The sequence below is a fragment of the Gadus macrocephalus genome, chromosome 4, assembly GCF_031168955.1.
Source record: "Gadus macrocephalus chromosome 4, ASM3116895v1".
In the NCBI taxonomy this organism is placed as follows: domain Eukaryota; kingdom Metazoa; phylum Chordata; class Actinopteri; order Gadiformes; family Gadidae; genus Gadus; species Gadus macrocephalus.
Genome location: NC_082385.1, coordinates 11,590,298 through 11,610,768, shown reverse-complemented (window position 1 = coordinate 11,610,768; position 20,471 = coordinate 11,590,298). Strand labels below are relative to the sequence as shown.

Sequence of the window (20,471 nt, the reverse complement as noted above, 5' to 3'; positions counted from 1 at the left end):
TCCAAAGAAGGATTACAGAAGGAGCATATTGCAACAGCAACTTTTATTAGAAGTTTTTTATTACACACCATAAATCTATTAATTTGTGTGTATGTATACAATTACAAATCAAAGGCAGCTATTGATCTCGGATTTTTAGTGGTTGGCAATACAGTACAAGTTATTCAAGAAGAAGTGCTTTGATTAAAGGTTGGGTATGGGATTTGCGAAACGCCAGCAGATTTTGAAAATACACAACTCAAATGGTCCTACCCCCTCTTCTTCAACTCTGACTCCACCCATTCCAAATACGTGGACGCGCAATCATGCACGAGCGCGAACACAGATGCGCAAGAGCGAAACATTAGCTAGTTAGCTAGCTCCAGTAGCTACCTCAGGATAACAAAAAACAGAAGCTTGCTCTGGGTCACGAGCTTTGAGTACGTGCACGAAGGGGTCACGCGGGGGAGGGGGAGTGCACTACAACTACAATCAAACTACGTTTGATTGACGTACTTACTGTCCAATGCCACTCGGTAGTTCTGGAAATCATTGGCTGGAGTTTTCGAGCCCTGCCCGTTCCACAGATGATTGACTTGTTTAATTTTCATGTCAGTTCCTCTAACTCAGTGGCTGTAAGTGGGTTATGATAAGGATTTCCAGTAATTTTTCAAAAAGAGAATTCCATACCCAACCTTTAAGTCTACTAAAGGCAAATGTTCCCTTAGTATTTAGTTCAATTACCAAGCCAAAAATCTTTTGACTTGGAAAACATATTACATTGACGTAAGATACGCAAAATACAAACTATAGGCCAGTAACACAAATGTAATGACAATAAAACAGGTGCTTGTCATGACGTTAAACCAGCATCCCAACAAACCCCCGGGTATAAACTGGAGAATGTCGGGCCTACAGTGCATGTGTGAAAGGGCTTTTTGTCGGCTACAGCTGGTTTCACTACTCCTCTGATCAAGGGCTGTTAGGAGTGTTAGATAGGGTAAGGGTAAAATGAACAGAAGGAGTGCCATTGGGATTTAAGTTAAACACTACGTCGATACATTGGTTCCTGATAACAGGTTAAGACTTAGAAAAAATAATATACCACAAATCAATGAATGAGACGTCTTCATTATTTGGTCACATCTCTTGCACTCATCATTTCTGTGTCTAGACCTACAAAATTATCAAATAACTCTCAGAGGCACTTCATATCGTACTCCTGTCACTGTGCATTGGGTACATGAGCCAGATAGTCATGTTTTTATATAATTATATATATTCATAATTTCACCAAACAATCAAGATTACTTTTTTCACAGGAAGTTAAGCATTGAGTATTGCTTTTTCATTCAACATTTTAAGAAGAAAGCACATGAGGTGCATCTATTCAAGACAGAATCAGGAAAGCATATGGCTTGCCACCAGTTAGTGGTTTACATCTATTTTAGATGTGGATAGACAAAGTAAAATCAAATAAACTCAAATTAATCAAAACTAATTACAGAAGCTTTGATTGGACGATTCCCTTTTTTGAAAGTTGTGTTACATGAGTCATTATTCAGGTTCAGAAAGGCAAAACCATGGAACAAGGACATCTAATTATGCAAAGTGTACCATCTAAAAGCCACCACCTTTATAAATACAAAAGGAGCAGTTGGGCCTATAGGAAACGCGAGCCATCGTTATTGATGGATCCCTTGTTACTCATCTTTAAGACATTATTAAATACAATCTACTGGAGTGTTGCTGCAATAAGCATGGCACTAAATTGAAAGGTCATTGTGACGCCCGATCTCTGGAGCGTACATACAGACCAGTCTAGCGTCCTCCGTTTTAGGAGAGTTTTCTCGTCAGGAAGGTCTGCACATGGGGCCAGATCTTGTCGGTTTCTGTGCCGGAGAAGACCTCCAGTATCCCTTTACTCCTGTAAGTCAAATAGCAGATTACAGATCGACTGACCAATTATCCGAATGTAGTGATACTGCCTGTAGTATTGATATGGATAGGAACAACAGATTTAAAAGGGATACAAAAGTAATCAAAAAGTACGATTATATGGGATCTGTAAATCTAAGAATGCTATTATTACAATGATAATATTGTTATTTTAGTGCAATACGGAGTTAACTGTTGGCTTGCATGGCCATATTGTACGTATGTTATACAGAATTCTTCACTTTTTTTAACTTTTACATTGATAATCCAATCGTTTTGCTTGATGTTTCTTGGAATGGGGGGGAGCAAGACAGTAGTGCAGGCTGTATTTTGTCTGTTTGTGTTGGTTTAATGCTCGAATGAAACCCCCAGCCTTGAGACACTGGAAAACCACAGTTTTATGTTACTGATCTTGATACTTTTCATCCAGGTTCACCCCCACATCCACGTTTCAAGTCAATATTATTTTAGAGTAGACAAGAATGCACATAGGCCCTTATTTCTCTCTGACTCGTTCAAGGCATGGTCATGGAAACCCAACAGTCAAACCTGCTTTGCATGTTAAACTTAAAAAGACAAATGTCTGTAACTGTATAATGTGTATCGTTGCTCTCTTTCCCAATGAACCAAAATAATTGCCCAACATCTAGAGGCAGTCTTCTTGCTGATTCCAGATGTTTCTTATTTATGTGGTTTGCATCACCTTTACAATGTGAAACCTTTATAATCATCTACGCCTAAGGTCCAGGGGGGTCTGACTCTACCTGAAGTACTCTAGGACTGGCTCGGTCTGGGTCTGGTAGGCCTTGAGTCTCCTGGTGACGGTCTCCGGGGTGTCGTCGTCCCTCTGGACCAGTGGTTCCCCGGTCACATCATCCACACCCTGGAGAATATGATACAACAAAACCGGTTTGAGTGACCACCATAATACATCGTTATCAGCATTTGGGCTCCGGGACACTAACTTGAAGTTGCTTCTCCAATTTGATGTCATCACACACCTGGGGCTGGTATCTGATACACTTGGAGCTGGTATCTGATACACCTGATTCTGGTATTGGATACACCTGGTGCTGGCATCTGATAGGTCATACATCTGGTCCTCTCACAGATAAAGTGTGTCTGGGATTTATGCCTTGTTTAATGCCAGCTTCATGCATGGAGAAACCAGTTGCACTTCTTGTCTTCCTGTTTAGCCAACAGAACAAGAATGTTCATGGTGTGGTTTAAAATTACATTTGTAAAAAATAAGCCTTTGTCAATATTTACTTAACCAATATATTTTTCTGGGCTTCTTCCAACCACCCTGTTCACTGGGCTGGAACAGAAGAGCAAAGGTCACCTCTTGGCCTCTGACATCTCACACACCTTATCTCTGACCCTCTTTCATGTGTGTGTGTCAATTACTATTTACTTTCCCAGTAAATCACTGCATGACTAAATGCTGAATCAGTTTGGCCCAAAGTTGGCCCTTTGAGTCCTAAGTTCTACCAGAATGGAAGAAATTGCAGCTAGGCTGCTATCAGATTTGAGTTGATTTGTCTGAAGGCTGAAATATGAGACTAGTGTGGCCGCAACCTGATTGCGATCTGTGTGCGAAAACGATGCGATCTGGAGTGTATAAATACCCATGAGTGCGCAGTGTGATGAAAAAATGATGATAATCAACAACAATACTGCTCATTAGTCTGAACTCACAGCCACTTTGGGCGGGTTGAAGTCTGTGTTGTAGACCCTTCCGCTGGGCAGGTGGGTCCAGCGGGAGGTGAGCCTCTCCTTGATTGTCTGGAAGGGAACGTCCAGGTTGATGACCGTGTCCACACTGTAGACCCCGTCCAGGGCCTCCGCCTGGGACACGGTCCGGGGAAAACCTGGGGGAGAGAGACACCCAGAGGGAACGAAACACACACAGAGAGAGAAACACACACACACACACGCACACACAGAGAAACACACACACACACACACACACACAGAGAAACACACACACAGAGACAGAGACAGAGACAGAAAGAGAAAGAGAGAGAGAGAGACATGTTATTCCAGGAAGGCCATTATATATGGATATACAATTGGAAATGTTTCACTACCTGATCGAAAAACAAGTCACTTTTGGGTAAAACTCATTTGTTTACACAAATACATAAAAAAATATAGATTATATGCCTCATCTTTAGGACTGAGAACACATAAAATGTTGTGTGTGTGTGTGTGTGTGTGTGTGTGTGTGTGTGTGTGTGTGTGTGTGTGTGTGTGTGTGTGTGTGTGTGTGTGTGTGTGTGTGTGTGTGTGTGTGTGTGTGTGTGTGTGTGTGTGTGTGTGTGTGTGTGTGTGTGTGTGTGTGTGTACCATCTAAGAGCCAGCTGCTGTTCCCCATTTTCCGCAGGTCGCTCAGGATGAGGCGGGAGATGACATCATCAGGTACCAACTGGCCGTGGTCGATGCACGACTTCATCAGCAGACCCAGCTCTGGGATCACACACACACACACACACACACACACACACACACACGCTAATATCAATATCAAACTATATAAAAGTATAAATATACAGCAGACTATCTCTCTTTTTATTATAGCCTCCTAATGACCTAAGAGCATAAGAAGTGATTGACATCCCTTTTAGCCATGGCTTGGACATTCTGTTCAGTACAAAGAAGTAGATGCTAACTCCCCTGTGGTTTGTGGCCCAGACAGGCCAAAGTCCATCTGAAGATTGTGATTTCCTTACTGTGGGCTACGGCTCCTCAGAAGGGTCAAACCCTGAGGACCAACTGACTAAAAGTTACTCACCTGTTGACAATAGAAAAGTTGTAATTTGAGATTTTTTCTTCAGGATGACCCTAAGGTATACAGTTGGCTATAAAGGGGTGTATATTAGTATGGATTGTTTTGTCTGGCACTCTGGTTCTGCATATTTCTGCCCATTCCAAAATGAGGTCAGACCAAACAAGAGGGTTATCTTAATCACAGCCCCAAGCCAAGAATGCTGTTAAAACAGCCATCAGTTTGAGTAGAAGAAAATCAATGTGAAACAGAGACTATGGGACCCAACAAGGTTAAGTTTGAAAGGAATAAAGCATGGGCACTTTAGTCAAAGTCATTGTGGCAAGGACACAGAATTAGTAGTAAATTAGTGGTAGTAAAGTAAATGAAAGCACAACTAGAGCACTACTTCTCAGCATCTAAAATTATAAAGGGTTAGCAGTGCTGATGATCATATACATCACCATAAGTTCAGTATAGGAGGTTTTGCAGTATCATATGTTTTTGCATGCGTTTATGGTATGAAAGTATATTTTAAAAGCAGTCGAGTTTTGCACGTTATTAGTCTTCATGGGATTCTCTCTAGTGTCGATGGTGGTGTGGGGGATTATATGGGCCTTCCTCCAAGTGTGAGAGGAGATAGTTGTGTGTTTATAGTGTAAACACACAAACACACTGCCGCTCCATTCGCTGTCTTGACCTTGGCATGTGACAACGTGGCTTGCAGGTATACGTGCATTCTGCACGTATACACACACACACACACACACACACACACACACACCCAAGCACCACACACACACACACACACACACACACACACACACACACACACACACACACACACAGTTAAAGATAACAAGAACTGCAAGAAGAACTTATCAAACTACAACAGGCAAACTGCGTGTTCGTTGATGTGTTTGTCTGGGGGGGGGGGGCGCAAGACAGAACGAGACCAGACACTCTCCTTCCATTCTCCTGTTTGGACAATTCGTTGCATAATAATAAACGTTTGTCTGCTTGTTGAATAGTTTCTTACCAGTCTTGGATTCGATGTTTGCTCTGAGCAGATCTCCGCTCGAGAGATGCTTCAGTCCGAAAGTTTTGGTGATACGCGAAGACACCGTTCCTTTCCCTGAACCCGGAGGTCCCATCACGACAGCACGGAATATGCGCTGAAGAACCATTTTGAGGCAATTCCTTCAAACTTATTCGGGTAAATGCAACTAAGTCTCCATCCCCTTAAAAAACGGGCGCACCTTGATCAACCAACGTAGCACTCCTGGGTGCCTATGCCTGCACCGTGCACACCACACGCAAGTTATCTCCAAACATCTGCGCAATAGTCCAAAGGGGGCGAGTCTTAGCAGTTACTGGACCTTGAATATGTTCCTCCACTCCAGAATGAAACAGGAAGAGAGACGGAGGGGATGTGTGTAGAGATCGTCGTCACAGCCCCAGCGGGGGCCAATAGGAGCTCGCTTAACGTTGCACACTGAGCTAGAGGAGACACTGCGCCCATCCTTAGAATTTCGCTATAAAAAAAACACTTACAACTTTGTCGGGTGCGGAATACAACTCAATAACACCCTAGTTCTATTGTGTAGCACGATTATATAATACATCTAGTGCTGCTACATGACTAATCCCATACATTGTGCAGTTCACTGTGATTGTGGTGAAACAGGACCATGCCATGTGAAAATATTTCAACCTTTCCTTTTTCTGTAGATGTCTACTACGAATGTCAACAGTAAAATGTGGGTTTATGCGATCGATCTGCTCTGCGGCTACCGGTAATCTACGTTGTGTTTAAAAAATCTAAAACACGCAATTAGATTTCCTGTCATTTTGCGTCAGTGTCATCAATGTCATTTAGCGTCAGTCTCCCACGGCGCATCATTGACTTGTCCACGCGCTCTCTCTAGCGGTTATCAGAGACGCTGCACCTCAAGAGTCCCCTCCTCTTTGACCCTCCTGCCACTCCGTACTCTCCCCCACCACCACCACCGCCTCCCAGCTCTCCGAACCAAACACACGTGGAAACTCATGAACGTGTTTCTGAGACAAAAAACATGACAAGCCACGGACTCGAGTATGAAGGATGCAATTTCTTCCGACAGAGGCTAGTGTTGTCCACGTTAAGCGGGAAGCGGGTTAGAATAAAAGGCATCCGTTCCCGAGACGACAACCCAGGGCTGCGAGGTGAGTAGCAGCTCCTCAGCTGGTAGCATGGCGGCTAGCTGCTGCGCACTTACTGACTCCGTGTTGTTGGTTTGGCGTCTAAGAGGAGGAGTTCATGTGATGCTGTCTTTTACTTATTGAATTGTTCCACGTTTCCGTTTCGGGCATCACAACACATTTTAGTGTTTGTTGATCGTAAAATTAATTGTTCTGAAGCCAGCGCACTTTGTGGATCCTTCAGGTGTGTTTAGTACTGACTCCACAGCAGCCGTCCAGAACCACATGGTCACATTATGTAAGACATCACGCAGACGGCGACTCGTGCTGATGGCAATCCTATGTATATGTTCTCCTTAGACTTTGAGGCCAGCTTCATCAGGCTCCTCGACAAAGTGACCAATGGAACTAAGATAGAAATTAATCAAACAGGTGAGCTCCCTTTTCTCCAGCATATACATCTTCCTGTGTCCACCGTTGATGTGTAATAACTAGACGACTAACAAGACATTCCGGTCATTATTATGTCTTCTGTTTATGCATATTCCTATTAGGTACCGTGTTGTTTTACCAGCCTGGCCTGCTGTTGGGCGGAACCATTGAGCATGACTGTAACCCGCAGCGGTCTATCGGCTACTACCTGGAGGGGCTTCTCATGCTGGCTGCCTTCATGAAGACGCCCCTGAAGGCCACCCTGAAGGGAGTCACCAACGACCCCACTGACCCCTCCGTGAGTATTTGATCATCCCTGGATCTGATTGGTGGCATCTGTAGGATCAGCTTAAAGGAAAATGCTTGTATTACCCCTCTGTCAATGTACACTTGTCCAGCTTGCCACCAAATAGGCTTTGTTTATTTTGGGACTTTGTAGCTTACCAGGTATGCTGTCAACCCCACCAGGGTTGCTGGGTCGATTTTCACTATGCACTAGTGTTATTGGACTGTGACACTATTTGACAAATATTATATTTAGAGGAATAGAAAGTACAAAACGTCATGGCCTATCCTTTTTCATATACAACCAATTCTGGAGTCTGCTTTAAGTCATTTAGACGTGCAAGTAGCTCTTGCAGCAGTTCCACATTGCGATTATGAAAAGGTATAGCCAATCCCTCAGCCATTGCTGAGAGAAATGCGGTTTGAGGATAATTTTGAGTCTTGTTTTTTGAGTCTGTATGAGCTAATGTCGAATTGAGACCACACCCAGCATTCTTCTGACCAATCGGGGGCAGCTGTTCCTTTATTGGTTCGGGTTATCCATCCTGCCTGTCAATCATTGATGCATCAACTCTTCTCAATGGAGGAATAAAATAAGGAGGGACAGAGCAGAGGAAAAGATTCTTGAGGTTTATTTTCACAATCTTGTTCTAATCGTTCCTCTCTCTTTACAAAAGCAGCATCTTTTAACAAAATCATTACATGTGGACACGGTCCAGGAATACCTAAAACATGCACAGCCCAGTTCATCTGGATGGGATTGTGCTAGGATCTGACTGGACTGTGTTTTCCTGCAGGTTGATCTGCTTAAAACCACAGCCCTCCCTCTACTGAAGCAGTTTGGCATCGACGGAGATGGCTTGGAAATGAAGGTATGGACATCAGCACACGAATACAGAGTCCTGAAGCCCGTTCTCCCCCTCTCTATCTGCGTGCCCACCCCGCCCCCTCCACCCTCCTCATGTTTGGCTCCCTACCTTTCTCTCCTGTGTTTCTGGCGCCCCCAGGTGGTGAAGAGAGGCATGGCCCCAGGCGGTGGAGGGGAGGTGATATTCTCCTGTCCCATACGCAGGACCCTCCGGCCGGTGCAATTGACGGAGCCAGGCAAGATCAAGAGGATAAGAGGCATAGCGTATCCTACAGCACGGTTGTAGCGCAACACATCTGACGGGAATATTATCCACATTGTGTATAGGTCAATATCATGCTCAAATAGGCGACGCTGCTAGTCGTTTTGTTGTGAGGAGCCAACAAATCTAGTGTCTTCCTAACTTTAAACCAATACCCACACTACAATAAACTAGCATATCTCTCAGCAGTTTCGTAGCCAACAATATTCATTATTCTATGATCTTATCCACATCGGTTTGGCATGTGTTAGACTTATGTTGAGGGATTGGCTACTGGAGCATGAAGTGAGCCCATCCCAGTTACACTGCATGTGGTAAGCCGGCTGCAGCTCCTTGACTCCATGCGTTCAGATACTCGGTGAGAGTCTCCCCACAGATGGCCAACCGGATCGTAGACTCAGCCCGCAGCGTCATTAACAAGTTCATTCCAGACATTTACATCTACACGGACCACCTGAAGGGAGCCAACTCTGGGAAGTGAGTCTCCAGAACAAAACAATTAACATTGCAACGATGATGTCTAGAACGCCTCCCGGGTTCTACTGGGACCAGTGTTTCTAACGGGGTCTGATGGGTCCCCAGGTCTCCGGGCTTCGGGCTGGTTCTGGCGGCGGAGACCCAGAAGGGGTTCTTCCTGAGCGCCGAGCTGAGCTCCGCACCACAGGGCCAGGGGCCAACCATTCTCCCAGAGGACCTCGGCAAGAACTGTGCCAAGCTGCTGCTGGAGGAGATACACAGGGTGGGAAACACACACACACACTCAAACTCTCTTTCGGTTGTGTTTGTGTTTTTTAGCTTTGAATGATGGTCTTGAGAACCAGTGTTGAGTTCATTATTAATTGGCCCATGATAGCGTGCACGAATACACAAAAAAGCACCATTTCCAAATGGATTAGAATAATGAAATGGAAAATGAGTTGTGTTGAAGGCAACACCGGCCCCTAAGGCCCACTAAGTCATGTTGGGGGAGCAAGCAGCGGAGGGATAAATTATAATGGTAACAGTTGAAGTAATTCTGTACCAAATCATGGAGGCGTGCAATCGTGTTCTTAAAGTACAACTCAAGCATGAGTCTGACTTTTGGACTGATTCAAATCATAATGTAACATGATATGGTTATCATACCATATTAATAATGATAATAATGGCGTCTTATTTATCCTGCTATCAGAGATCACACACACAAGATCCGTTGCAGCCCTGCACATTCCCGTTTTCCTTGGAAATGCGTCCAACCACAGAGTCAGGGAATTAGTTTCACTCTGTAGGTAGGCCAGGCCCGTAGCTCCGTGCTCCAGTCCACTGACAGTACAATGGTATTGACCGCGTAGTTAAAGGTACTTTGAGTACACAGATTCACCACGATCTCGCTTTGAGTAGAGCACAGGAGGAAAGCTCAGCCTGGCGTTGCCGTTACAACAGAGACGTGGGACAGACATTTTCCACTTTAAATTAAATACAGAGACTAACCGATGGAAAATATAACTAGGACTGACAGAAAGTAGTGCACATTTTGAAAAGCCACTCTGCTTTTTTATTGTCAATGTCTGGGTGAAATACAATCTATGTGGGTATTCCAGAGAGACAATAAGCAATAAATAAGTCTGTAGCGAGCAGGAGTCATCCAACAGACGTTATGGTTCGAAAATGCTCCTGTTGTGTACATGTCCTAATACAGGCTGCGTTTTCCAACATGGTTCTACATGAAGGCATTCTATATTAACTTCAACCCAGGTAGCAGAGTAACAACCCAATTGGTGTCTGGTAACAAGTAGTCATACCTGCCATTGGACTAAATTTTCTCTGCAGGAGAATATCTGGAATGGTGTTGGAGAATCCCATGCTGTATGCTGCAGCACCCACCCAGCCAGTAATTCAGAGGTGTTGACTATACTTTAGTTATGGAGAACCCTAGAGTGGCTGCCATTGTTTACGCATAAGTCTTGAAATGATAGGCATGCGGGGCTTGGAATGTTGTTGAGAACTATTTGACTGGAGACCGAAAGAAAAGGAATTCAAGTGGGCCATCTTGAACCGTTTATGTAGTGGTGCAAAGAAGAGATCATGTTTAGATCTGACAATCCATGAAGGAGTCAGTCGATATGTAACTGAAAAGCATTGGCTTTTAACGGTTTTGTTTCTAAAGGCTGGGTTGCTTGAAAGAGGTCAAACAGATGGGAAGCGCTGGGAGGTTAGGGTTACAGAGCAGTGTTGAGTAGACTTGTGTAGGAGTAGTTGCACTACCCTCTTATTTGAAACAACCGTGACAAATGATATGTATTGTTTGGAACCATGCGAAAATATACAAAAATACAGACGTAAACCTGACCCAAGGTTCCTGAAGCCCAAATGACACTTTTGGGTCAGCAAGGGTACGAAGATCACGTTGCTACACTGACACATGACCACGCCCCTTTTGTGGTTTGCAGACCTGCGTACGTGAAACGTACCCACCTCCCTCTAGTTTGCTACGTCTCTGCAGAGGTTACTTCAACTAGTTGCTGATTGGTCGAGCAGAGAACAGCCCTTGATATGCAAATCACTTTCTCTTTTTCCAACGGACGTCTTTCTAAGAGACTTTACTACTATTCCTTTGACCTTTTTGGATATCAAAACATTTCTGTTCGTTAGTAAAATCAATCTCACTGCACAATCTCAACTTTTTACGAATCCACTAGCTAGGAATGTGTATTGTTTGTGAATGGACACGTTGAGCTGTGTGGTTGTGTACATGGCTGTTTATAGGACCTGGGACAATGCTGGGAGGAAGTCGAGAAATATCATTTAGAATGGTTTATGGCTCACAAAGTACGGGTTAAAGCAATTGACTAGTAAAATGTAGAGCAGCACAAATCATTTAAAAACGTGCATGACATGAGGATAAACACAAGCCCTTACAATTAGTTACATCCCGCGACACTGACTTCATTCTGCAGTGGTGGCCTCTCCCCCCCCCCCCTCCCCCCTCGTCGGAGCCATGTGAGTTGCGTTAGGCGGTCAGGACAACGCCGGTTATCCCTGAAAGAGCGATATTGTCAGACGTCGTCGCTCCCCCCGTCGCCGTGGCGGCGCTGCAGGGGCGGGGTCACGTGAGCCTCCGCTTAAGAACATTTGTGGATGTTAAAAGCGTCGGCCGTAGCAGCAGGTACAAGTCTAGGGGCAGACGGGTCGTCTTGGTTCCAGTGGCCGGTGTCAAGGGGGACACGCAGGATGGTTCCGGATCGAGGCGGAGGCGAGACCTCGGGCGGTTAATGTTTGAAGCCCAGAAGTGCGGCTGCTGCTGTCGAAGGTTACTCTCAATACGTTTGTGTGCGTGTTTGTTTTCGGGTTAATCAGTACGGTCCACTTTTGTAGTGAAATGTCATAACTACACGGCGGGGCATTCAGCCTTGGGAGCCAGCGTGGACGGACTCGTGCAAGCGGGGATCTCCATATGTTAACCTTTTTTCCGTTCCAGTTAACGTCTGCATGGCGGTGAGTGTTGTATGAGCTACTCCACAGACAATTATCCAGATGGTACCGTAGGGAGTGGCATTCTCTAGGTAGGGATTCTAGGGGCTTTTCCAGGTGAGACCTGTTGGCAGGTGGCTCGTGGTGAGGTTATATAGGATGTCTCTGTACTTTCAGGATGGGCTTCAGTGCAGGACTGAGAGCAAGGAAGGTAAGGTCATTGCTATATGGGGGAAACGTATATGTGTACGTTTTTAAGAACGTATCCTATTCCTAAAGGTTGAGGCAAACTTGATCTTGTTGCAAAAGATGTCACATGTTATTTTTGCAACAAGCAATAATGATATAGTAAAGTTTGTTTTTGTAGGATTACTACAAAATAAAACTGTACAGCAACATTGTATCTCGCACATTATCTTTAGTCACAGAAATTAGGCAAAATTAAATGGTCCTTTTCTTTAGTGTGTGCTTTCAAGAAGAAATTTAGAAATGCATATGGTATGTGTTGTGACAAATAATATAGGTATAATGCGCTATGAATTTAGATGCCATTGCATTTCAATTCAAAAACTGAATTGAAGTTTTAAAATAGACTTTTAATACTTCCTTTTGTTGATCCAATTTGGTAAAGAAAACCACAGCAGGCAATGTTCTCCCACATTTATAATAAGAATGATCTAGATTTCAATGTATGTAAATGGTTTCCATTGGGGACTCGTTTTAAAGGTAATTTGGAATTTAATTAAGAGTGTCTTTCTGTGATGTGGTGCATTTTAAATTCAGTTTGTAATTACAATATGACAAAACATAAGATTGCCTTTCAATGTTTCACTATTATTAATTGGATCCTGTGAAAGTGTGAGCTGTTGTATAACCGGGCGGAAGCAGTAACTTGTTGTAAATTAATTCTGGCATACTTGTTGAAAAGGTGAATATAAATGTCGAAGTTGGCCAACAAGGTGAAAATGTCTTGCATTTTAAACTCATGGTGAGCATTCCGGCCTTCTGAACTCTAAAGCCTGACTCTATGAACATACTTGGAAGAATCTTTTAAAAGGTTTTAAAAAAAAAAATGCGGAAAGGACACGAATAATCAGCCAGAGGAAATGAGTCAGACATTACGAGAATAACAAATATGTTTTCCCTCTGGGTGAGGAAGTGAGGACTTTCTCCTTGTGCGTCGCGTCGCCAGGACAGAAATAGTTCAGGTTTTAATTAGTGATCAATGCAGTAAATGAAACACGTGTGTCTAATGGAGAGGAAAGACCAAGTTGGCAACTCCTCCAAAACAGAGGCCCTCATTGTGAATCAAAAGATGAACCCTTTAAAAACAAACTTTCTCCTGTGTGTATTGGGGAGGCCAGTCTGTTGGGTGTAATGACCTCCAGCCTCTTTAGTGACGCTGTGTTTTTCTATGATTGTGGTTCGCGTGCATCGTTATCGATTTGCAAGAAAGGTGAACGAGTCCTTTCCTGGGAAAGCTCTCAAGCCTTCTGACGTAGGTTTGTTTAATTTTTGGTTGTTGCTGCTGCTGACGCAATAGCCCCTCTTTTTCCCCCCTTGTTTTGTTCAGGGCGGCTGTGTCGATTCGACCAATCAGAGCCTGGCGTTGCTCTTCATGACCTTAGGCCAACAGGATGTGTCAAAGGTGCTGCTCGGTCCACTCTCTCCCTACACGTAAGTTGCGCACGCACACACGCGCTCCGATAAACAGAAGGCTGGAAAAACAAACTGCTTCGGCTTCATGTTGTTGTCATTCCATCATAGTGGTAGTTGCGTAACTGCTTCTATGGAGACTGATGTTTTTGGTTTAATTTTACCCGGGCACTAAAACGAGTAGTCGGATCAGCAGAAAATGTGTTTGAATTAATTTCATTGGTTTGGTAATTTATCTCGAAAATGTAACTAACATTTTTTTATATTAATTGTTTTTTAGTGCTGCTTCTCGCTCAGGGTCATATAAATATTTGGTTGTTTTTGTTTGAGATCATTCTTAAAGAGATGTTGAACTGTGGCGGTGTGGGCCAACGGGCCAGATGCAAGCCTCGCCACACCCGCTCCCAGCTGGACCAGGGACCGAGCGCACCACAAGGACTATGAACTGTCCATTTTCAGTTATCATGGTACCGGTGCTGTGTCCTTCTAAAGTACAGTACTATGATAACTGAAGATTGGCAGTGCCATCGCAAGGCACCCCTCGTTGTTTGTCCTATGAGTACTAACAATGGTCAACCTGGGTCACTTTTAAGATAGGAACTATATTGATTCTGTTTTCATATATTTAGTCAAACATGTAGTCTTAGGAGAAAAACGTATTGTTTACCTTTTGTAGAAAGAAAATTGATATGCTTCTCCCCTAGTGTAATGTCATGTTGACCAATAGATCTCTTCGTATTTGTTGTTTACTTATTGTCGTAGGATTTGTGGAGTCACATGCAAGTATCCTGGTTCAGGAATATCGCTTGCCAATTCAATCCTGCATAGAGCCAAGTCTTGACTTCATGCTGACGATTTGAAACCTTTCCTCTGTGACTCTTTTGTCTAGGGTTGAATTCCTCCGCCATATTAGAGACTTCTTCCAGATCATGTTCAAGATGGAGGCCAAGCCACCTTTGGAAGACGAGAGGAAGGGAGGGGAGAAGGTGCTGATGACCTGCGTAGGAGTCGGCTTTAGCAACATTAGTAAAGTTACCAAGTAACTGTTTTTATATCACTAACCCGTCATTTTATATGCTCAAACATGTCCGTCGGATTGGGAAAGGAGGTTTTGTAATTAAATTATAAAGTCGATCTTGACGGTTGTGGTGTTTTTTTTTAACGTTATTTTAGATGAAAAACATTCAATATTAGCATGTTGATTAGAAAGATGACAATTATTTATCAGAGCTTAGTGATTGTATTTCTCAAACATCGACATATTTGTCAACAGCATTCTGACTTATGCGTTCGTTCAACACTTAATCATAGACACAAGCACAAACATTAGTGCAGCAATGGCTGCCATCTCATATTCCTCATTGCAGGGGTTACAACGGGTCATATGTTCCTCATCAAACGTGTCTTCAGTCCTCTCCACCACAGAGACGCTTCAGACATTCACCATAGTCCCCGGAAACCTCAGACTGGAAAGATTGAATTAAGATTAGCCCAAACATTTCACATGGATAAATATGGTTCCTGCTGTGTATAATATCGGCAATTATAAATATATTCAATGAGTGTGTTCATGTTGTTTACCGTTAAAGCAGAGTAGAGGGAGGTGCCGAACAGCTTTTTGTAGTCCGCTCTGATATCGAGCAAGTCCAGCTCTGAGCGGCTCACTATAATTCTGGTCAGGATGGACTCAGTCGTTCCCGGGCCCTAGTCACACACACAGACAAACACACGTAAAGTAAAGGTACAGGCGAGAATATGTCAAGCTTCTTTATGCAGGTGTTCTAAACTTGAAGGGTGGAGTTGGTGGGATGGCAGACACAAATTAAACAGTTTCACTAGATGCCTCAATTGTACATAAAATGTTATAAAACATCATTTAAATAGCCGGTGATCCATGGTATAAATGTAAGATGTCTCAGTTGTAAAAAAAAAAAAAAGGAAGATAAAACTATTCAAAAGAATGTACTAACAGTATAGCATACTTTCTATGGTACAAACTTTTGAAACTTGGTTCATGGTTAAACAATACACTTAGTACTGAACATAGCAAAAAACGATGTATCATTTGAAAGGTAAATGAAACATAGCCCATCAAATCTCATGTTCGCCTCAGACAAATTCCTGGTAAACTCAATATGTGCGTAACATCGGTTAAAAGGAAAAGCGACAGTTTACATTTTTTGTCCAGTGTGACATTCTTGTCCAAGGCCAGTCAGAGATGTGGCACACACACAATGTGTGGGTCTTAAGCGAAGGCTTAGCGCTGTTGTTCAAGCACAAACAGAATAGCTGCAGTAGTAGCTTACCTTCATCCCCTTGAACAGCCTCTCTGCTAGATAGGTGGGGGTGCTCTTCGCACACTTCACTGAAAAGATCCACAAGCAGGTTGTAAGCGGCATTTAGGAGGTTATGTGTTGGTGACGGTAGTATAAAGAAAATGCAGTCGTATTACGTGCACAATGCAGCAAACAAAGTTGAAATGTATGCGTTTATTAATAAAGCCACAAGAATATTAAATAAGAAAGACAGTAACTAGTTCTACCAAGATTATTTTTCTTATCAAAATCCTTTTATACGAGTTCAGGTTCTTGTTGGAACACAAGAAGCTGAACTACGTCAGGTGACTACAGACAGCAGTCTGATGGCCGGAAAGCCCACTGATCCTATTTATAACGAAATCGTGTATCTGAAGCATTCTCCTAAGAGTGGCTTTTTAACACTGTAATAGGACAATATTTGGTTATAACTTGGTACTGGGTCTGTTTATGTTTCCCATGTTGGCATTAATATGTGGCCGTGGTAAATGTGCCACAGTGCAGAGCATGACTATTATTCAGGTGTGGTCCGTACCTATGGCGACCAGGAGATCCTCCAGATTCCCGGACATCTCCCCCTCGATGCTCTCCTGCAGACTCTTCTTGCTGATGCTCTTGTACTCCACCATGGCTGTCGAAAAAAAGACCCGCGCAATGTTAAAACCATGGGGAAGGACAAACGCATTGAGGAACACACAGATTGTCTGTATATCAACTCACTCTGCCGGAGCTGGGGGACGCTGCTGTGGCACAGGATGTCCACAAACTTGCTCTCATCTGTGCCCCATTTCTTCTCCCCGGCTTCATAGAGGATCTGAAGAGACACATGGGTACAGAAGTGTCGAAGGTGAACGTGGTACAACCCATACTGAAACTTATTTACCAAGTCTTCAAACCAAACAACAATTTGCAAAGCTAATTACCAGTTGAGTCATTAGAGAGTCGTTTGAAATGCTTTCTTGAATAGCGTCCTTTAGTAGTTGTGCTAGATTGTATTAATAAACAAGATTCGATGATCACCTTGTTGACATTGGGCCAGACTGGCAGTCTTCGACATGATCATTTCAGTCATACAACCTGACAAGGCCCTTACGTAACCTTGCCAACAAGAAAAAAAAAATGGCATGGCTTGTTTACATAGGGAGGAGGGGAAGAACACAAAACACACCTTAGCATCCGCCTTGGCTTTGGCCGCATCGACTTTGGTGCTCTCGTCTCTCTTCCCCTGCAAGGACAGAGTTAAAGTCAGCTGTGAATGTGTGTCATTTTGGATACATTTTTTATAGAAAATATGATTGATTCAATTTTGTTATTACAAAATTGTATTTAACGACCAGTTTTTGGACTAGAAAGAAATATTTATTAGGGAAAAACTCCCCTCGAAGAAATATAGTCTGACCATGAATTCATGTGCTTGAGCAAAAGATACAAGCTGTGTATTTGTCTTGGAGTGTATTCCCAGGGAGCTGCAAAGCTTGATGGTTTCTTCCTGCCACATCCTAATGTGTTGAACTGTACGTTACCTCAGACAGCAATATCAGGGCTTTTCCGTATTCCCCCGAGACCTCTGACTGGAGATCGTGCGACAAAGCCTTTCCCGTTTCTAGGAACAAAAACGCAAAGTAAATGGGCATTGCTTGATGCATAACACAATATTTTATCTGGCCATAGAGGAAGGAGTTGAGTTAGGTTGCGACGCTTACCGGCCAGATACGCAGCGCTAAAGGCAACTATCTGTTTGTTAGTTCTGGAGGCAAACATTTCCGTCAGGACACTTTCTGTGGTCCCAGCCCCCTGGACATGGAACAGAGGAAAGATAAGCATCAGTGACATCACGTGCGTTGCCATAAGAGATTTAACAAGTCTTCCAAACACATCATGTATGATGCTACAGTTTTCCAAAGATCTTGAACACATCATCTATGATGTGACAATCTTACAAACTCTCTTCAACACTGCATCTGTGAAGTAACACACAACTTTCCAAGAATCTTGACCACATAATATGTGATGTTACAATCTTCCAAAGCTCTTTAACAGATCGTCTGTGAACTCAAGGTCAATCTTACACATTGTCGCTGGACGTGGTGTCCTTATCCAGATGTCTCAGTCAGATGTTGACTAACTGGCCAAACCGCTAACTGCAAACCTTCAGTTTCCTGTGGACTTTCTCAACCTCTGATGATTCACTGATTTTATACATGTTTTTTGGCGGGGTATGAACTGTGACCACGCCTGCGTGGTGATTCATAGGGGCTGAATCCCTAAACATAACACCCCTGAAGAAAAGTATGTTATAAATGGGTAAGAAAAATCATATGGGGAACTACCCCATATTGATGTGGTGATATTTAGCATAAATATCCATGATATTGTGTTTGTATTGTTTGTACCCATATATCCTTGAATTTGAAAAATCCTTTGGCGATAAATTGCCTTCTGATTATAGATGAATGAACCAGCATAATGAGAAAATATACTTCATTAACCCTGTTGGAAAAACAATTATCCCTCTGCATTCGACATATCCTATGGTAGAAGCAGCGGGCGGCTCCACAGTGTAGTGTCTGGAAACCAACTCCATTTGTAGTGCCCCAGCCTTGCTTATGGGCAGGGCAGGAGAGCTGTCCTGCATGTTCCGTGGTATGTAACGGTCCTTTCTCTGAAGAAGTGTTTTCTAATGCACCAGAGCCTTGCCTTAATGGCGCTGATGATCTCCCGACAGTCGTAGACATCAGGAGGGGTTACCAGGGCAACCAGAACATCCTCAAAGTCTCCACCCGTGTCACTCTTCAGGTCGTCTATCAGGGCCTGAAAGAGGAGTTAAAGGAATGGTATTATTTGGAGAATGGTATTATTTGGAGAACAGAATTCTGAGTCCACTGCCATCCGAGCCTTATGGTGTTGTTGTGTTGGGCGGTTGATATTCAAGATGGAGGCCGAGTGTGTACCCTGCCCGTGGCCTTCTGATACGCATCACTGATGAGCAGCCGCTGGGCGTTGCTCCTCTGGGTCAGAACGTCGACCAGTTTCTTCTCAGTGGTGCCTGCAGACCAGAGAACCAGACACATCCAGGTTATATTCTTCGTTTCAGGTGGGTGCGAGAGTCTGAGAGACGTATATATTAGGTGAAGTATTTGTGCATAAACTCACCCAAGCCCTCCATGGCTTTCCTCAACACTGATACGTCATCTGCCATTTTGAAATTTGCGCTGGCCTTAACAGTACCCCTCGCACTGGACTGGAACACAAACAGAACGTGATCGTCATGTTAAGGAAGCTATTTCAGATTCTAAAACATCATTTATTTGTCCTGGTGAATAACAAATTGATATTTTGATACCTACTAATTCTATTCATCAGATTTTAGCTCTGGTTAAAAGGGCTCACAAAGGTCGCAGTAATATCTGGGCCATCAACAGCCATCCTTTGGAGTCCAACATTTGAAATGCAAAGTGTGTGTGGTGTGTGATGTGTGGGGTCTGTGTGTGTGTTTACTTAGTGTTTTACAACTGCTCATGTAGTAAAAAGACGAGAACGACAGTCCTAAATGTTCACCACTTACAGCTACAGACAGCGAGGGCGTTGGAGAGTCCAACATCAGATCCAGATCATCCTGGGCAAGTCATAATAAGTAATGAATAATCGTGCAATCAATACCCATTGTCTTTACAATAATGTGAGGCCTCTCTATCACACACACACACACACACACACACACACACACACACACACACACACACACACACACACACACACACACACACACACACACACACACACACACCTCTGTAATGTGCTGTTTGTCTAAATGAGAATACTCACCCACACAGACATTTTCCTTCGGTTTGAGGTTAGGTCAGAAACTGGGTATAACATCATAACATGTATTTGTTAACAGGATGTAGGCCTATTTAGATCGAGTTCCAGAATTACCCCATACTGTTATATCTGTTCAAATGATGTGACGTAAATAAATTCACTGTTTATTCATTTCAACAAACAACTTTGACGCCAATGGGAGTAGCCTACAGCCAAGCATGTTAAACAGTAAATCACTAAATCTGTAACGAGCATCCATATAATACTAAGGGTAACGTAGTACTAAACAGATGTGCGTCATATTCGGAAAGTTCGATTATCAAATATCTTGTTAAAAACACCACAAATATGAATTTGCTTACCTTGGAAAAGCAACGAGGACTCAGTCAGTAGGCTTTACAAAAGATTACTTTGGCAGCTTGCCGCACCTTTTAGTAAAGTTACTGATAAGGCACGCCCATGGGCTGGGATCCCACCTCGCTTGAGATGCACCAAGTGAGCGTTATGGGAGGGACT

At 43.4% G+C, this 20,471-nt stretch overlaps 3 protein-coding genes across 4 annotated transcripts; 1 reads left to right on the top strand and 2 right to left on the bottom strand.

Moving 5' to 3' along the window:
* Positions 1-24: 24 nt before the first annotated feature.
* ak3 (adenylate kinase 3) lies at positions 25-6,112 on the bottom strand. 2 transcript variants are annotated; one of them, XR_009525375.1, is made up of 6 exons: positions 5,724-6,112; positions 4,267-4,386; positions 3,616-3,788; positions 3,192-3,235; positions 2,919-3,105; positions 2,682-2,800 (listed from the first exon to the last, which is right to left on the bottom strand). XR_009525375.1 is itself a non-coding variant. In XM_060050221.1 (5 exons), exons 1-5 carry the CDS (start codon positions 5,869-5,871, stop codon positions 1,816-1,818), a joined length of 651 nt encoding a protein of 216 aa, XP_059906204.1. In that variant the 5' UTR covers positions 5,872-6,106; the 3' UTR covers positions 25-1,815. The 2 variants fall into 2 exon arrangements, 1 of the variants encoding a protein (XP_059906204.1); XM_060050221.1 differs by lacking the exons at positions 2,919-3,105; positions 3,192-3,235 and adding an exon at positions 25-1,906 and having other exon boundaries at positions 5,724-6,106.
* Positions 6,113-6,649: 537 nt separating this feature from the next.
* rcl1 (RNA terminal phosphate cyclase-like 1) lies at positions 6,650-14,952 on the top strand. Its single transcript, XM_060050219.1, has 9 exons — positions 6,650-6,889; positions 7,226-7,297; positions 7,420-7,595; positions 8,380-8,454; positions 8,590-8,714; positions 9,064-9,189; positions 9,295-9,451; positions 13,736-13,839; positions 14,708-14,952. The coding sequence occupies exons 1-9, from the start codon at positions 6,760-6,762 to the stop codon at positions 14,859-14,861; spliced, it is 1,119 nt and encodes a 372-aa protein (XP_059906202.1). The 5' UTR covers positions 6,650-6,759; the 3' UTR covers positions 14,862-14,952.
* A 64-nt stretch (positions 14,953-15,016) lies between these two features.
* On the bottom strand, positions 15,017-20,471 carry anxa3b (annexin A3b). The gene is made up of 14 exons (XM_060050220.1): positions 20,318-20,471; positions 19,959-19,999; positions 19,699-19,749; positions 19,287-19,374; positions 19,085-19,179; positions 18,831-18,944; positions 17,837-17,927; positions 17,657-17,736; positions 17,302-17,358; positions 16,854-16,947; positions 16,669-16,764; positions 16,125-16,183; positions 15,400-15,522; positions 15,017-15,284 (listed from the first exon to the last, which is right to left on the bottom strand). The coding sequence occupies exons 2-14, from the start codon at positions 19,968-19,970 to the stop codon at positions 15,225-15,227; spliced, it is 1,020 nt and encodes a 339-aa protein (XP_059906203.1). The 5' UTR covers positions 19,971-19,999; positions 20,318-20,471; the 3' UTR covers positions 15,017-15,224.